Source organism: Gadus chalcogrammus, chromosome 12 (assembly GCF_026213295.1).
Source record: "Gadus chalcogrammus isolate NIFS_2021 chromosome 12, NIFS_Gcha_1.0, whole genome shotgun sequence".
Lineage (NCBI taxonomy): Eukaryota > Metazoa > Chordata > Actinopteri > Gadiformes > Gadidae > Gadus > Gadus chalcogrammus.
In genome coordinates, this window is record NC_079423.1 from 12,969,511 (window position 1) to 12,988,727 (window position 19,217).

At 43.9% G+C, this 19,217-nt stretch overlaps 1 protein-coding gene across 1 annotated transcript; it reads left to right on the forward strand.

Moving 5' to 3' along the window:
- Window positions 1–345: 345 nt before the first annotated feature.
- On the forward strand, window positions 346–17,499 carry LOC130393896 (vitellogenin-2-like). The gene is made up of 34 exons (XM_056604654.1): window positions 346–418; window positions 1,033–1,053; window positions 1,176–1,327; window positions 1,495–1,746; window positions 1,868–2,029; window positions 2,115–2,263; window positions 2,372–2,522; window positions 2,614–2,771; window positions 3,215–3,380; window positions 3,476–3,601; window positions 3,691–3,909; window positions 3,989–4,206; window positions 4,299–4,396; window positions 4,486–4,610; window positions 4,771–4,872; window positions 4,965–5,084; window positions 5,190–5,376; window positions 5,467–5,560; window positions 5,704–5,889; window positions 5,978–6,137; window positions 6,247–6,463; window positions 6,558–6,865; window positions 6,988–7,032; window positions 7,142–7,210; window positions 7,303–7,509; window positions 7,616–7,758; window positions 7,849–7,987; window positions 8,650–8,779; window positions 8,885–9,068; window positions 15,217–15,311; window positions 15,397–15,491; window positions 15,582–15,747; window positions 15,909–16,070; window positions 16,348–17,499. The coding sequence occupies exons 1-34, from the start codon at window positions 376–378 to the stop codon at window positions 16,455–16,457; spliced, it is 4,959 nt and encodes a 1,652-aa protein (XP_056460629.1). The 5' UTR covers window positions 346–375; the 3' UTR covers window positions 16,458–17,499.
- The last annotated feature ends 1,718 nt before the right edge of the window (window positions 17,500–19,217 follow it).

Genomic DNA, 19,217 nt, shown 5'->3' on the forward strand with positions numbered 1-19,217 from the left:
AAAGCGACTTACAATAAGCACATTTGTCATAAGAAAGTGACGCAATATATCGCTGTCGGTACAATTAGGAGGATGATCATCGAACCAAGTGAAAATAACTATATGGGCATATAAATGGGGCATATCAATTACTACTTATACCAGCGAAAAAAGCTTAATTGAATAAGCCTTGAAACCCTAATAGAGATATAGTGCACTATGCCATATTAAACAAGGACCTTGATTTGGACTTTCAAAAAAGTCAAGGTAACCTTACCTCTGTACTGAAAAAAGTGATGTCATGCATTGGGACACCATGTTTATTTTGAAATCCGTCCCAAAATATTTTCCTTTAAAAGGCATCTCCCGACCATATCGTTCACCATTCTAGCCGTCATGAAGGGACTGGTCGTGCTAGCTGTGTCGCTGGTCCTTGTGGGTAGGTTGACCTAACGATACTAAACACAATTACTTATTGAGTTGATGGGTTTTTATTAGTGCTGTCAAGCGATTAAAATATTTAATCGCGATTAATCGCATTAATGTCATAGTTAACTCACGATCCCTTGATTTCTTTGTCCCATTATTTTTTCTCATTTTAATGCTCTTATCAACATGGAGAAGTGGCTTGCCTTGTGCAAATGTTTTTTTATTGATAACAACATAGCCATATACTGATCAAAACAGGACGATAAAAAAAAAAGCCTATAGTGCAATTAAACGATGAACATACAAACATACTGACTTGAACATAGTAGTCAGGCAACTACTTCCTTGGTTTTGAGCCAAAGAAAAAAAATAATTGCGTTAATCGCGCAATAAAAAAATTAACGCCGTTAAAATTGGTTTGCATTAACGCCGTTAAAAACGCGATTAACTGACAGCACTAGTTTTTATTATTGAGGAGGTGCATTTTAAATTATTAAAATATTCTATAATTGTAGCATTCCGATTTTAAAAATGTTTTGTTGCATTGTGGCAGTTTACATTTTCTGGCACATATGTCCTTGTACCTTTGGTGTTCTTTGCTTACTATTTATTTGTATTTTGCAGCTAGCATAGAACTCAAATACGGTAAGGACATCACACATGCAATTGCAACATTACATTGTTTAAATGACAATCAATTGTTGCTTGGCTAACTAAGCGTGGCACACAATTGACTGTATGCTAATGGCTGTTATTCCTGTTTCTAGCCCCAGAGTTTGCTGTAGGAAAGACCTACACGTACAAGTATGAAGCAGTTATCCTGGGAGGTCTGCCTGAAGCTGGTCTTGCCAGGGCTGGTGTCAAACTGAGCAGCAAGGTCATCATCAATGCTGAGGCTCCTAACACCTTCTTACTCAAGGTAAATACTTTGCATTGTTAATATATAGTGCATAGTAACATAGAACCATACTGAGGATAGGATTTATAGGAATAAGAATAAAGAATGATAATAATAAATAAATACCAAAATTGAAATGTGTGAATGTTCAGTTACTAACTGAAGTCATTTTCGAATTGTCCTTGCAGCTTGTCGACCCAGAGCTCTATGAGTACAGTGGAATCTGGCCCACCGACCCCTTTGTTCCAGCAACCAAGCTTACCTCAGCCCTGGCAGCTCAGCTACTGACACCCATCAAGTTCCAGTATGCTAATGGGGTTGTAGGAACAATCTTTGCACCTGCTGGTGTCTCTACCACGGTGCTGAATGTCTTCAGGGGAGTCCTGAACCTCCTTCAGCTGAACATCAAGAAAACACAGAATGTCTATGAGCTGCAAGAGGTTAGAAATTGTTGCATGCATTACACATTTATTTTTCTTTATTTTTTTCTTTGATGACCTCATCCATTAAATGCCTAAGCATTTCAGTGCCACAACTTTGTCATTGATTTGTGATTGTTAGGCTGGAACTCAGGGCGTCTGCAGGACCCACTATGTCATCAGAGAGGATGTAAAGACTGAACGTCTTCATCTGACCAAGACCAAGGATCTGAACCACTGCCAGGAGTTAATTCACAAGGATATCGGCTTGGCCTACACTGAGAAATGTGTTCAGTGTCAAGCTGTAAGTTTCTTTGGTTTTCATTGAACCCTCTCACCTTACAACTCACACACGGGTGTCATAATTGTCTTGTGTCTTGCCTCAACAGCAGGGTATGGCCCTGAAGGGAGCCGTTGCAGTCAATTACATCTTGAAGCCAGCAGCCACTGGTGCTCTGCTCTTGGAGGCAACTGCCACTGAACTCATCCAGTTCTCCCCCTTTAACATCCTGAATGGGGCTGCCCAGATGGAGGCCAAGTATGTATGAATGATCTTTAATACAGAAGGTTGACTTAAGATATCAATACTTGTGTCACACCTGTGCCAAAAGACCCGAGATTGATGTTGTTGTGTTCTTTTCCACAGGCAACTTTTGACCTATGTTGGTATTTCAAAGACTCCAGTTCTACCCATTGCTGCAGTTTATATTCCCCGTGGATCCCTGCAGTATGAGTTTGCCACTGAGCTTCTCCAGACTCCCATCCAGCTCCTGAGAATCACCAACGTAGAGGCACAGGTGCGTAGCACTAGCCGGCAAACAAAAAACAGACCCAATCAACACAACAATGCTCCCAGAATAACCACGGTCACATTGCCTGTCTTGACAGATCGTTGAAGTGCTGAACCACTTGGTGACTTACAACGTGGCTAAGGTCCATGAAGACGCTCCTCTCAAGTTTGTTGAGCTCATCCAGCTCCTGCGCGTGGTCAGCTATGAAAGGATCGATGCCCTCTGGTCTCAGTACAAGGTCAAGCCAGCCTACAGGTCAGTTGATAATAAAATCGTAGCCTTAATTCATCATGAACTTCTACTTCCTTTTTTTCCAAATTTAATCTGAAGTTTCTCCCTTCAGAGCAGAATCCCTAAAAAAGTAACGTAATGGCAGAATTCAAACCTTTTCGCGACGGGAGTTTCCGTATTGCCTTCTGTGTCTCGCTATGATCACATGGATAACATCAGCATTGTCCTGCTTGCAAGACACTGATTGGCTCTGTGAATATTCATGCTTAGCGACTCTAGCAACCGACAACAGACCCTTAATCACAGAAACATTTTTAAAAGTGCATGGGGATTCAGAGGCTGGAACCAGGCAAATCGTTTCAATCCATGGATCATGGTATCTGCTGCATGAACACCAAAGAAAATGCAGTATCAACGTCCAAAAAGGTCACGAGAAATGTTCAACATTGTATGTTTGGGTTTTGCAGGCATTGGTTCCTGAACGCTGTACCTGCCATTGGAACTCATGTGTCTCTGAAGTTCATTAAGGAGAAGTTCCTCCTCGATGACATCAGTATCGTAGAGGCAGCTCAGGCTCTGATTGGCTCCATCCACATGGTGACAGCTGACCTGGAGTCCATCAAATTGGTCGAGGTAGGTCAGCCTGCCAAATGGTCGCTGTGTTTGTTTGTTTTTACATTTTGGAAATGAAGAAACCTCAATGATATATTATTTTGATCACTCCACAGGCCATGATCTCCCACCACAAAATCCAGGCCAATGCTGTTCTTCGTGAAGTTGTTATGTTGGGCTTCGGCACCATGGTTAACAAATACTGCGTTGCAACGCCACTCTGCCCAGTTGACTTGGTGAAGGTACATGTTTTTTCCTTCTATTTGTGGGCTACATTAAGAGCAATGAAAGCCCTTCAAATCCCATCTCACCTTTCTTATGTCTCTAACAGCCCATCCACGACCTGCTCATCCAGTCTGTTGCCAAGGTTGACATTGACGGAGCTATTATCGCTCTCAAAGTTCTGGGTAATGCTGGCCACCCTGCCAGTCTTAAGCCAATCATGAAGCTACTGCCTGGTTTCTCCACTGCCGCTGCTGCCCTGCCCCTGAATCTTCACATCGAGGCCATCCTTGCCCTGAGGAACATCGCAAAGAAGGAGCCCAAGCTGGTAGGACAATTCCTGACAGTTGTGCTTTGAACGCACTATTCTGCTTGTTTGGTTCTAACCCTTCACCTCTGTTCATTAGATCCAGGATTTGGCCGTTCAGGTCTTTATGGACAAGGCTCTCAAGGCGGAAATCCGTATGGCTGCTGCCCTAGTGCTGTTTGAGACCAGACTCCCCATGGGTTTGGTGACCGCCATCGCTGACGCAACCCTGAAGGAGAGCAATCTGCAGGTTGCAAGCTTTGTCTACTCTTACATGAAATCCATGACCAAGAACACCGCTCCTGATTACGCATCAGTGTAAGATGCAACACCTATACTGATGATTCATCTATTCTCTATTTTGGGCTGATATAAATGAAACTTAACAGCGGATGACGTTGTTCTTCTAGTGCCGCAGCATGTGCCGTTGCCATGAGGATGCTGAGCCCCAAATTCGACCGGCTGAGCCTTCGCTTCAGCAGGGCTCTCTACTTGGATGCCTACCATAGTGAGTTGATAATTATGACAAGGGTTTTCGTTTAGACACGTCATCTTGATGACACTGGCAGCTTGACCTGTGTCATGTTATGTCTGTAGACCCCATGATGGTTGGTGCTGCTGCCAGTGCTTTCTATATCAATGATGCTGCCACAGTGATGCCCAAGGCTGTTGTGGCCAAGGCCCGTACCTACTTCGCTGGAGCTTATGCTGATGTTCTTGAGGTCAGATTAATTTATAAAATTTGATGCATAATATAAGAGCAACAATTATCTAACTCTAGCCTGAACCTTCTGCATAACTTAACATTGGTGATGAAAGAACAACTATGTTCTGAATATGTTCATTAAAAAAGGATCACACTTTGATTGTATTTTATTTCAGCTTGGCGTCAGAACCGAGGGAATCCAGGAAGCCCTTTTGAAGTTGCCCCAGGCTCCTGTGGACGCTGATAGGATCACAAAGATTAAGCACTTCATCCGGGCAGTAGGTTTCTGCCATCACTTCAACAGCAGACTATGAGTTCCACACACATGTCAAGCACCACCGTAGAGCTGACAATGATCTCTTTTCTTCAGATTTCCAACTGGAGGGCCACCGCTGTGAACCAGCCACTGGCCTCCGTTTACGTGAAGTTCTTTGGACAGGAAATTGGTTTCGCCAGCATTGACAAAGCCATCATTGATCAGCTCATCCAGGTAATGTGTAAAGTTACAAACTATTCTTAAGTAAATTAATACATTTAACAACATCTAACATTAAACCAAAAGCACCGTTTTAATCGAGGCTTGTTTTCCATACAGGTCGCCTCCGGACCTAGCGTTGCCACTTATGGAAGAAAGGCCCTGGAGGCCCTTCTCTCCGGTTTCTCCTTCCACTATGCCAAACCCATGCTGGTTGCTGAGGTGCGTCGCATCATGCCGTCCAACACCGGTCTGCCCATAGAGCTCAGCTTCTACACCGCTGCTGTGGCGGGTGCCACTGTTGAGTGTAAGCTCCAGAAACGAAACCTAACACAAGCTAAATATAGTATTGCAAATTTGACCTCCTTTTTCACTGACAATGTTCTCTGAATTACAGTCGCAACCACCGTGTCTCCTCCTCTACCTCTGAACTTTGCTGCTGCTCAGCTTCTTAAGTCCGACATTGAGATCAGAACCGCGGTTACTCCAAGGTACGACAAAAAAGAGACGCTGCTTGTGCCAGAAAATATTTTTTTTGCTTGCAAACATGATCATAAGATGCATTTCAATTCCTAATAAGGAATGTAATCATGACTGCTATTTCATCCATGTTCCATCCCTTTGTGACCTTCAGTGTTTCCATGCATACTTATGCTGTCATGGGCGTGAACACCGCCTTAATCCAGGCTGCCATCATGTCAATCGCCAAAATTCACACAATTGTTCCTGCAAAGATTGAAGCAAGAATTGACGTTATCAAGGGCAACTTCAAGATTCAGGCTTTGCCTGTCCAGGGTTTAAATAAGATCACAGCTGCAACGTATGTCATTTTTCTCTCTGCCGATCATTCAGATAATAATTTCGAAATAGTATTTTGAAAAAGCCTAAGGTTCTCTCTTCTCTTGCAGTGTGGAGACCTTTGCCATAGCAAGAAATGTTGAAGACCTTGCAGCTGCAAAGCTTACCCCAATGATTCCAGTAAAGTCCAACACACTGTCACGTGAAACATTTACTTCTAAGATTGCTTCCAGGTTGGCTTCTTTGACATCCTCTCTGGGTAGTGGATTGGTGAGTTTGGGACCTGCTCTTTGGAAAACACAAACAAATGCAATATTTACAGTTTCATAGTTTAAGGAATATTGTCTGAATTTCATTTTGTATTGCTTTGTTTTCACAGTCCAAATCATCAGAAATCATTCCTGTTGATTTGCCTGAGAACCTCATCAGGAAGATCAACCTCAATGCTGCCTTTGCTAAGAAAATGTGTGGTGAACTTAAAACATTCGGAATCAAGGTATGCGCCGAGATTGAATCCCGGAACGCCGCCGCCATCAAGGACTGCCCACTATATGCCGTTATTGGAAAACATGCCCTCATTCTCGAGATTTCACCAGGCAAGTACAAATATTTAAATGATTACAATTATAAGACATTGGATTGCATATAAATATTTAAATCAAATAACTTTTATCAACCATTTGCCTCCAGCCGCTGGACCTGTGATTGAGAAGATCGAGGTTGAGATTCAAGTTGGCGAGAAGGCCGTGGAGAAGATCATCAAGGTGATCCACAGGAGCCAGGAGGAAGAAACCGTCGAGGAGAGGAACGTCTTGCTGAAACTCAAGAAGATCCTCGTTCCCGGTCTGAAGAACGCCACCAGATCTTCCTCTTCCTCCAGCAGCTCTAGTTCCCTCAAATCCAGCTCAAGCAGCAGTTCTAGCAGCCGCTCTTCCTCCTCCTCCTCCTCCTCCTCCTCCTCCTCCTCCTCCTCCTCATCCAGCGCCCGCGTGTCGAAGGTGATGTTTGTTTTTGGTCTCAATTCCTGGGCTTGAAAAAAACATCAACATCAACATATGAAATAGATCTTTGTTTTAAAGTAAAAGTTTGTTAAATGTCTTCTTGTTTTGTTTCATTTCAGCAACAGTCATTCGAGATGAGGTTTTCCAAGACTCACATCCACCAGGTGTGTTATTTGTCATTTCTCATTGAAGAAATATAATTATACCAGTAGTTATGCATATTGGTCGTTGCATTATGTATTTCACTCCCCTATTATCTTTTATGTTTTTCAGCATTCCGTTTCCGCAGCCAGAACATCAAGCAGAAGTAGCGCTGCCAGCTTCGAGGCCATCTACAACAAGGTGCAGTCATCAGAAAGAATCAATGCATGTGATGGGTCACATTGAACACTCAATGATTGCTTGAAGCTTATCCCTTCTGTATGAATCCTCAGGCCAAGTACCTTGCGAACGCCATCAATCCCACTGTGACAATCCTTGTCCGTGCTGTGAGAGCTGACCACAAGGCCCAGGGATACCAGGCCACAGCCTACTGGGACAAGCCGGCTTCCAGAGTCCAGCTGATCCTCGCTAACCTGGTGGAGGAAAACCACTGGAGGATCTGCGCTGACGCCGTGCTGCTCAGCTATGAGAAAATCATGGTAAAACCTTCTTCAGCGACAACCCCGAATTCAGCTCCAGGAAAAGCTATCATCCTTTTCTGTGTTTTGCATGCTTGAAATTAACCTTGGCCTCATTTTCAATTAGGCCAAAGTTGCCTGGGGAATTGATTGCAAGGAATTCGAGACCAAGATCATTGCTGAAACTGGGCTGGTTGGAAAAAGCTCTGCGATGCGCCTGAAGTTCACCTGGGACAAGCTTCCAACTTCCGTGAAGCGCTATGCCAAGATGTAAAGCCACAAATCATACCGACTTAATCATAACATTTAGCACTGACTGAATAGCTGAATGTCTAATCTATGAATTTCTTCCTGATTAAGGCTGTCAGACTACCTCGGAAATGCTGCACAGTTGGCAGGCGTGGAAATGTCAAAGGCTAAGAATTCTCTGAAACAATTGAAACTGACTTTGGCTTTGACATCTGACAAAACTCTAAATGTTGTGCTGAAGACACCAAAGGTAGGCTTCTCCTAAATATAGTAGTTTGAAAAAATACTAAAAAGATCATTGTTGTGCCGTTCCTTTAATTCTTGGTGATCAATATCAAACAACCTGGTCTCACAGGAATCCATGAAATGACTACGGTCGGACGCTTAACTCGAAATCCGTGGACACATCACGGAAACACGCCGATTTCCGTGATGTGGCCACGGAATTCGCTCCTATGCAAGTTAATGACACTGATGTTCCGTGGCTCACACACGGATCCCCGTTTCAACGAGCAAGTTGACCACGGGGGCTTAACTCAAAACCCGGGGTGGTCTCACTGAAACACTCCAATGCAAGTAAATGACAATGATATTCCGTGGCACACACACAGATTCCCGTTTCAATCTGTGTGTGTGCTCCCGTTTCAATCTGTGTGTGTGCCATATTTGACCACAGCGGGGGCTTAACTCAAAATCCGTGATGGTCTGACGGAATCACTTAAATTATCCGTGATGTGGCCACGGAATTTGCTCCAATGCAAGTAAATGACACTGTTATTCCGTGGCTCACACACGGATATCGGCGTGTTTCCGTGATGTGGCCACGGATTTCGAGTTAAGCGTCCGACCGTAGTAATTTCACGGATTCCTGTGAGACCATGTTGATATCAAAACATTACTTTTCCTATACAGAGAACCTTCTACAAACTGGCTGTGATCCTTCCTGTCTACATCCCTGTTGGAAATACAGCTGATGAGTTGGTGGCCTATCAGAACAGTCTATCTGATAAGATTATATATGTGCTCACCAAAGCAAATGCAGGTAAGCCTCGATTTAAAATAAATTACTTTCCGTGTTATTTACTTTCTACAAAAGAATTAAAACAAAATATGCGTTCTTTGATTAATCTGTCTCATTTTGCAATAGCTGTGTGCACCATCGTCAATGACAAGGTGACCACGTTCAACGAGCGCATCTTCAAGAACCAGATGCCCGAATCTTGCTCTCAAGTTTTGGCACAGGACTGCACCGAAGATCTGAAATTCATTGTTCTGCTGAAGAAGGATCTGGCATCCAACAAAAAACAAATCAATGTGAATATTGCTGACATGTGAGTAAATCCCTTCTGTTACGGGCCCACATCAAACGTGTGAGCAGTTAACATAATAACGAAAAATGAAACGGATCTTTGGGAAAGAATAGTGTTCTGTTTATTTCCCAAAAGAGTCAAAACTTGTTTAACAGAAAAAATGCGAGACGGTTGCCACTAAAACAGAAGAAAGAACGCAACCGCTCCTAGATCAAAGATCAACAACGATCACAATTAATACAGACCAGTTTAACAAACGACTTCTAATTTGACCAAAACAAAAGCGTGCGACCGGCCAGCGTCTGCCATGTCGAGGCTGAGAGAGAGAGAGAGCCATCTTGAAGTAGGCAGGCTTTTATACTTGGGAGGGCCGGCCTTTCATCAATCAGTGCTTCCGTAGGTAACGCCCAGTCTCCTCCTACTATGGAGGCTGAGCAGCACAACCAAGCATAATACACAATATTATGTTCTCCCGTAACACCCCCACCCTTAAAGAAATAAATTGGGAGTAGAATTTTTCATTTAAAAAAAAAAAAAAAACACATGTTACAAGTAATATTTACATAAGTGGATGAATGAGGAAAGAAAAAAAAGAAAATCATCCAATTTATTTGCACATTTTTCAATAGGCCTACAAGACCTATGCGCGTGAAAGTGCATCTGCCACGACATTCTCGCGTCCACGGATGTGTTTGATGTTAACATTGAACGCTTGCAATATTAAGCACCAGCGCATTAACCGTTGGTTGTGATTGCGCATCCGGTCCAGGAAAGTTAGCGGGTTGTGATCCGTATAAACAGTCACCGGATGCGCTGCACCACCAACGTAAACCTCAAAGTGCTGAAGCGCCAACACCAGGGCAAGGGCCTCTTTCTCTATCGTGGAGTAGGCGCGTTGATGGCAGTTCAACTTTCGAGAAAAAAAAAACAGGATGTTCCAGTCCGTCCTTACCACCCTGCATAAGTACTGCACCGGCTCCTACATCGCTTGCATCGACCGCGAGAACAAAAGGGACAGTAAAGTTAGGCGCGGCGAGCACCGTAGCCGTTGTGAGCAACGCTTTTATTTGATTAAAGGCGACCCGACTCTCCTCGGTCCATACAAAAGACCGCTTGGTGCTGAGGAGGTCAGTCAGAGGGGCGGCTACCACAGAGACATTTTTACAAAAGGACCTGTAATAGCCGACCATACCTAGGAAGCGTCTAAGTTCCCGACGAGTTGTGGGGGCAGGATATTTAAGAATGGCCTCAACCTTAGAGTGCACAGGGCCCACTTCGCCGCCACCAACCACTTGGCACAACCTTGGCTTGACCAAACTCGCATTTTGCCAGATTTATTGTCAGATTCGCAGCGGACAATTTTTCAAACACCTCTCTCAGATGGATAACGTGAGAACACCAGGTTGCGCTAAACACTACCAAGTCGTCGAAGTACGCCTCACAGTTGGACAATCCAGCAAGAACGTGGTTGACCAACCGTTGAAACGTAGCTGGTGCATTTCTAAGACCAAACGCCATGACAGTGTATTGCAAAAAACTGTCTGGTGTAACAAATGCGGATATTTCTTTAGCACGCTCCGTCAGAGGAATTTGCCAATAACCTTTTAGAAGGTCATTCTTACTCACGTAAACAGCCGAGCCAAGGCGATCTATGCAATCGTCCATGCGTGGTAACGGGAAACTATCGGGCTTGGTCACAGCGTGGACTTTTCGAAAGTCCGTGCAGAACCACGAAGTGCCGTCTGGTTTTGGCACGAGAAGGCAAGGCGAGCTCCACGGGCTGAAACTCGGCTCAGCAATATCATGGTCTACCATGAACTTAACTTCTTTTTGAAGCTGGAGGCGTTTTAGTGGTTTGGCGCGGTACGGGTGTTGCTTAATTGGCCTGCTTTCCCCAACATCAATGTCGTGAGCAATGATTATGGTACGACCTGGAACATCCGAAAACAAATTAATGTTAGAAGAAAAAAGAGAAATTAAATCATCACGTTCTGAATTCTGTAAATGTGAAAAGAAATGATCCAGATCCTCGAGGATTTCAGAGTTCCTCAACCTTCCCACGACCACCTCAGCTGCAGGATAACGAACCCCCTCGTCGTCAAGCGGAGGAACAGCAGGTTCACGCTGCGGGGTTGTTGAAGTAGAGGCGGCAGGCCAACAGGTGACGGATAGAGCGGTGGCAACTTCAGCACCTGCCGTGCTTGACAGCGCTACTGCTGGATCGATCGCACGCCTCACTACGGCGGGCGAGCTTTTAATGCAGGCGGGAGGTGTAATGTCAGAGTGATCCCGCTCACAGTAGCGTTTAAGCATATTAATGTGACATAAACGAGATCGCTTTCTCCGATCAGGGGTAGCTATGACGTAGTTAACATCTCCAAAACGTCTTTCTACGAGATAGGGACCGGTATAGCGTGGTTGAAGCGCGGAGCCGAGAATTGGAAGAAACACCATCACTTTATCACCAGGTTTAAATACCCGGCGGACAGCCTTTTGGTCGTAACGCTGTTTCATTCGTTTCTGAGTAACGCCAAGGTTTTCTTTAGCCAGCTCGCAAGCTCGACGGAGCCTTAAACGAATTTTAGTCACATAGTCAGACAGACTGCGGGGAGGAGATGATGTATTTTCGGTCAACATGGAGTCACTGAGCATTTTTAACGGGCCGCGTACCGTATGCCCGAAGACAAGCTCGGAGGGACTAAACCCCAAGGACTCCTGCACTACTTCACGCACAGCGAACAAGGCAAACGGAATACCTTCGTCCCAGTCACGCTCAAACTCGAGACAAAATGCGCGAAGCATTGATTTTAACGTTTGGTGGAAACGCTCGAGTGCGCCTTGTGTCTGCGGATGATAACAGCTGGACGTTGTGTGTTTAATGCCTAGCTGTCCCATAGCCTGTTTAAACACGTTGGACATAAAATTAGTGCCCTGATCTGTCTTCACTATTTTCGGGAGGCCAAAAAGGGAGAAAAAACCCACGAGAACCGTAATGACAGCAGCTGCTGTGATTCTTCGGAGCGGTATAGCCTCTGGAAAACGTGTCAGCGTGCACATAATTGTAAGCAAATACTCCTTTCCGGACTTAGTCCGCGGCAACGGACCCACACAGTCGAGGATGACTCGTTCAAACGGTTCCGACGTGACGGGTATCGGCTGCAGCGGAGCTGGAGGAATCAGCTGATTAGGCTTTCCCGTAACCTGGCATACGTGACATGTTTTGCAGTGTCTCGCAACGTCGCTCTTGAGACCGGGCCAAAAGAAATGGCGCAAAATGCGATCGGATGTTTTATTGATACCTAAATGACCTGCGAAATGGTGATCATGAGCAAGGCATAAGATTTCATCTCGATACGGCATCGGGATGACAATCTGATTCAGCACACGCCACTCATCCGCAGCAGAAGCCACAAGCGGCCTCCATTTGCGCAACAAGACCCCCTCACGAATAAAATAACCCTGAGGCACAGATTCAATGTCTTTCTCCGAGACAGCCTCCGCCAATAGAGTAGAGAGAGAGAGATTGTTTTTTGTTCGCACATGAGTTGTTCGCGACTGGGAGACAATTTAGGAACGCAAGGAATCGTAGATAGTGGAGCCGACTACACAGACGTTTTACCAATAGCAGACGACATGGGATGAGCAATAAAGGTATCATAGAGATCGGAAAACTCATCCCTGCGTTCACGAACATGGGTCTCTTTGGCTGTTTGCGCCATGGCGCGCGTAACAACAGTGGCGTGAAAAACCTCTGGGTATTTCACAGCCACATCGTCAGGACATACACTTTGAGAAGCCGTAGTCACAACAGGGTTATGGGTTACAACAGGGTTAGGAAATACCTTCCCACCTGCCAAATCATTCCCAAGCAAGAACGATACGTTCGCAATAGGGAGAGAGGGGCGTACGCCCACTTTTACAGTGCCGGTGACCAAGTCAGAAGAGAGTGAAATCTCATGTAGGGGCACATTCACAAATCCCATATCAAAACCCTGGACTAAGACACTCGCACCAACGTGGGACTTTTCACTGAAAGGCAGGACATTCTCTAAGATGAAACTCTGCGACGCAGCCGTGTCGCGAAGTATTTTAATAGGAATGTGTGCATTAGGCTCTTCGAGCAAAGTGACAAAACCGTCCATAATAAATGGCGCAAAAGCCTGAGAAATACTCTCGTCTTTCCGAGACGTCAAAGGAAGTGTCGAAACACACAGACCCAAACCAGATTCAGTCCTAGATGAAGTCAACAGTCGGGAATCAGGTGGCCACGTTTTTTACAATATCCACAGATCGGGACATAATTTTTAGGGCCAGTCACTCCTCTATGCTCCGAAGTTGGAGTGCTTGCTGCTGCAGCGTCATTAAAAGGCCTAGGAGAACCTCTTAAATTATAGTTGCGGTTCTGCTGAAAGTTCACAGGACCAGAGCTCGCGCCCCTATGCGCCAGCACGTAATCATTAGCCAGCACCGCTGCGCTGGATGCTGTCAAATCTTTCTGCTCACTGACGAACGTGGCAACAATTTTCGGGAGACAGTTTTTAAAGTCCTCCAGAATCATTATATCACGAAGGTCCTCAAATCTTGTTATCTTCTGAGAGCTAAGCCAACGATCAAACAATAACTCTTTCTCCCGCATGAACTCGACGTGCGTGAGCGACTCAGACTTTTGGTAGTTGCAAAACTTCTGTCTGTACGATTCAGGAACAAGTGAATAAACTCGCAAAACTGATTGTTTTACTTTTTCATAATCAGCGGCATCCTCTAACGACAGGGACGAGTAAGCCTGCTGCGCTTTACCCACAAAAACGCACTGCAACGTCATGGACCACACATCTGGTGGCCATTTCAAAACCGTAGCGACTCTCTCAAAATGAGCAAAGAACTTATGCACATCCTTTTCGTTAAAAGGTGGGACAAGTCTTATATTACGAGTGACATCAAAAGGCTGGCTTGAAATGCCAGATTCACAAGCTTTTAAATCCAATTCTTTTAATCGAATGGCTTGGGCGAGTTCCATATCTCGCATTCTAAGCTCGTGGTCTCTCTTCTCACGCTCTTGTACCATCTGTCTGTCTGTCTCGAGTAGTGTTCTTTCTCGCTCCCATTCAATCTCCTTTTCTCGCAACTCCAATCGACGGAGCCCGAATGCCGCTTTGGTGAGCGTAGGTGTGATTGGAGGATCAGGGGCAGCCGGGGGTGTTACGTCTGTAAATATACCGAGACGGCCCAAAGCTTCCGTAAGACTATCTAAAAGCTCTGCTTTAGATGGCCTACCCCGAACCTCTATTCTATAATGACCTGCAACCTTGACCAGATCATCCCGCGTCGCGGCAGAGAAGGCGTCGGGAGTTGGAGATTTAATAAACTCGTCTAAATCGAACATGGCGAAAAAACAGCGAAAGAAGCAGCAGATTAGACCGGAAAAAAATTCACAAAAAGCGAGAAAAATGACAGACAGCGCTGGTAGCCTGGCACACTGGGAAAAATCGAAATACTGGGTCAAAAACGCAATCCCCATAACGCGTCAAAAGCGTAAACAAATGCGCGGACGCAGTAAAAACGTTTCCCCAAAAAAGACAATTTAAATGCGCAATCCCTGGGATAAACACGCAAAACATATTCAATCCCGGACGAGCCCCCATTTATGTTACGGGCCCACATCAAACGTGTGAGCAGTTAACATAATAACGAAAAATGAAACGGATTTTTGGGAAAGAATAGTGTTCCGTTTATTTCCCAAAAGAGCCAAAACTTGTTTAACAGAAAAAATGCGAGACGGTTGCCACTAAAACAGAAGAAAGAACGCAACCGCTCCTAGATCAAAGATCAACAATGATCACAATTAATACAGACCAGTTTAACAAACGACTTCTAATTTAACCAAAACAAAAGCGTGCGACCGGCCAGCGTCTGCCATTTCGAGGCTGAGAGAGAAAGAGAGCCATCTTGAAGTAGGCAGGCTTTTATACTTGGGAGGGCCGGCCTTTCATCAATCAGTGCTTCCGTAGGTAACGCCCAGTCTCCTCCTACTATGGAGGCAGAGCAGCACAACCAAGCATAATACACAATATTATGTTCTCCCGTAACACCTTCCAAGAGTTTATTGGAGGTATCGACACGTTCATCGACACATGTATCTATAAAGACCCCTTACTATTTATTTTCACAGTGAGGTTGACCTAATTCCCCTGAACAACGACATCATTGTGAAGATCAATGGAGTCATATTGCCCACTGCCAACCTGCCGTACCAGCACCCTACAAGTACATAAGTAACACTGTGAACTGGAACTACAGTCCAATACGTCATGTATTGTACCAGTAACATTTATACCTGTGATTATTTCAGACAAAATCCAGATCAAGAAGCTGCGTGAGGGCATTGCTCTCCATGCGCCAAGCCATGGTCTTCAAGAGGTGTTTTTGGACGCCAACACATTGAAGGTATCAATAAAAAAAGCCAATGCAATGCAGCATTTTCCTCTCCTATATGACACAAGGAGGTTCCTTATCAGTGGATCATTCTGTTCACAGGTCAAGGTGGCCGACTGGATGAAGGGACAGACCTGTGGACTCTGTGGAAAGGCTGACGGAGAGGTCAGAGAGGAGTACCAGACCCCCAACGGGCGTCTCGCCTCAAACTCAGTCAGCTACGCTCAATCCTGGGTGATCCCTGCCGAGAGCTGCCGCGACCTCTCAAGTAAGACCAGTGGATGATATGGCCAAGGCATGGTTGAGATTATCAGCTTGGTGGACAGCTACAAAATGTGTTTAAGCTTCAAACTGGGTTTTGATGTTAATCATTCGGTTGACTACAAAATGCATATCATAACTTTGGATTTACTTTTTCTTCTCCTTCAGAATGTTACATGAAGCTTGAATCTGTGAAGCTGGAGAAGCAAATGATCCTCCATGGAGAAGAGTCCAAATGCTTCTCCGTTGAGCCTGTGTTGCGCTGCCTGTCTGGTTGCACCCCACTGAAGACCATCCCTGTCACCGTTGGTTTCCACTGTCTGCCCGCCGGTAAGTCAAAACCCCTTAAAGACAGGGGCGCTTCGTTGTGGGGGACGGAGGAGGTTGGGGTGTTTGACTCCCCAGCCCGAAAGGTGCTTGGTTGGAACCCCAATATCAACAGACTACTTGTAGACATTCCTAGAGCAAGATGCATAACCTAATGCCTATCCTTCTCCTTTCTAAATAACATCTGTAATTCACTGGAGCTTGCTTTCAATGAAAGGCTCTGCTAAGTGATCAAATAATGTAGTATTCTAAACTGCTTTGTTCTCCATCGTCCCTGTAGATTCTAACATGAGTTCCACCCATCTGAACAACATCTATGAGAAGAGCGAGGACCTGAAGGAGAACACCGAAGCCCACCTGGCCTGTCGCTGTTCAGCACAGTGCGCTTAAGAAAACTTATACTATATGTTCCCTATTGTATTGTACAAATGGTAGTATGGAGGATTAATCGATATTCCTTACACTACTGCATGTATTAGGTGTCTGTATTATGTTCTAATAAAACCTGCATTAATTTCCATGGCAGGCTGTAAATGTTCACATTACAAACCAAAATAAAAATCAATTACTCTGAGAAGTCTTACAGTGTACAACTACGTAGGCCTACATATTTCAAACAAATGTTGGTATTTCAACATAGTAAATTAAAACAAAGGCCCCATTATGAAGTCCAAGTAGTGCTAATATTGTTGAATTACTTTCTCAATTGTACAAAGACGCACACCTGCCAAGGACGTGGCAGGTGGCTCACAACTGGAAACGATTCAATGACTTTGGCAACCCATTTCATGTCCCAGGCTGTTAGTGAAATTTCATTGGGTCAGAACTTGTGTATGTAGCACACTTGAGTAATTAAACTCAAGAGTGACTTAAAGAATAGTTTCTTGTACTGGGTTCTGTAAACAACATTCACGGCAGAGGTAACCAGCCAACTCTTCCCCACATATCTGTATCTGTGCCAAGCTCATTCTTATGTACATTCATTACTCTTATATTGCTTGCTTACCTGTAAACATAGACATATAGACATCGCGACACATTTGTTAACGACACGTTCTGTCCGCCATGTCTCAACACTGGTCTACAACATGTGTAGATTTCACTGGACAGAAAGTGCACCAATAGGTCAAATAGGTCACCCTGTGGCAGAAATGAGGTACTTTGTGAATTACATTATATGCCTGTGTAAGATAAGTGGAGCACAATGTCAACTTTAAGATTGAACAAATAACAAGAAGAATGACCGTTAAACTAAGGATGGCAAAAATAAGGACTTCACACAATAAAATAAAATATATATATGGGGGGTGTGCTTATCTAATAGACACTAATCTCACATGTACTCTCCAATGGCATTTAGAATTTCCCTTTTCCCGAAAAAAAACCCACTTTTCATAAATATGATCATAGGACGCCAGTATCTTTTAACCTGTGCTTTTATTAAGACGTTTCTAAGGGTTAGGGTTAACATTTAACCTTGAAAACAAGTTATTTTTTATTGTTAGCAAACAGTCAACAATCAATTCGTTGCTCAGTGCAATGCAGATACAATTCTTAAATAAAAGAGTATGTAAGGGGCTCCCCGGTGATTTACCTTCAAACCCAAATAAAATCTCCCGACCCAGGCTTTGGAAAAGTTTACAGTAGACCATGAAGACGTATTTGCAATTGCAAAAGAATATGAATAATCTTTTTTCTGGCAATATACGTTTTGGGCGGGTCTTGGGTTGATTGGTTTTAAGACTGCAGTTGGGCTGGAGTTGGCAATCAAATCTGGCAACACTGATTAAGGGCTAACTAGAACGACCGCAATTTGCGTGAGTGAGAAGCTGAAGATGAGAGCTGGTATTAACCAACCGCCTGGATCAAATGAAACCAATATCTGTGCTTGACGGTCTTATCTTTGCCCTTAGATAACACATATTTCAGGTGGCCATGACATTAGAGAGTACACAAGGCCGGACTCAATGACATTTTACAACAGGCTTGCACATTAAATGGGTTGCAAATGTGCCTAAATAGTTGTCAGCCACGTGGCACGTCCTTGTGTACAATTCAACAATATTAGCCTAACTTCATCATGGGGCCTATGTTTTAATTTCTTATATTGAAATACAAACATGTTAGGCTCAGTGGCCTTGAATGCAATTAAGGTATTCTGTTTGACAGATGTAGGCCTATGTAGTTGTACACTGTACAACTTTAATGTAAATGAGGAGCGGAATTCTAACAGTAGGCCTACTCTACTGTAGGCCTATTTAGGTTTTACAGGTAACGCTTTATATTAAGGTCCTTGTATTAAGCCTTTGTTAATAGGTAATAAGACACTTATGCTTATTAACATTAATTGGTGTTAGTAAGACTATCTATTAATGTTAATAATAACATAATAAACATGTTTATTGTGAGATGTTTATTAAGACTTTTAATAAGAAACTTTCTTATAACATAACAATAGTCTTATGAGTTTCTTATAGTTGGTAATAAAAGCATTACAAATACCATTTATTGAGTCTTACTAACCTATTATGTCATTGGTAAACCTTTACTAAGCATTTTTTATGCCTATTAAGGTTAATAAATCCTTTATTAAACTGCTAATTGTGCATTTTGCAGGTACGGGATCTAAAGCGGGAACAACCTGCTTTTTAAGGTTAATAAGTAAGTCCCCACATGTTGTGTGAGCGTGATCTGTTTTGTGCCTCATATCGTATCCTATAAAGGGTTTTATTTTTAAGGTCATTTTAAACTGGAAGTTCTGTTTATGCAAGTGGATGATGGCTTGACGCATATGCTTGGTGAAGTGATTGGAGAACATGTCAGAATCGTCATCACAACCCAGCAACCAGCAATCAGCAACCCAGACCAACAACTATGAGGAAAGACTGGAGCACAGGCACAGAAAACATGGATAAGAGGAAGAGGTCAGAACTGGAGGATGACTCTCTGTTACGTTTAAGAAGGTAATGCTATAGTAAAGGTAGCTAGCTATCTGTTTGCTAGCAAACTTTTTTGGCTTACATTACTTCCTTTGGCTTTGGCGTGCTACATTTGTCCATGTCTAAACGGCTTAATGCTTATTGTAACCTGTCTGCTAACTGTCTATTGTGGTCGATGTTCTTAGTGTTTCTTTATACAGTAACAAGAAAG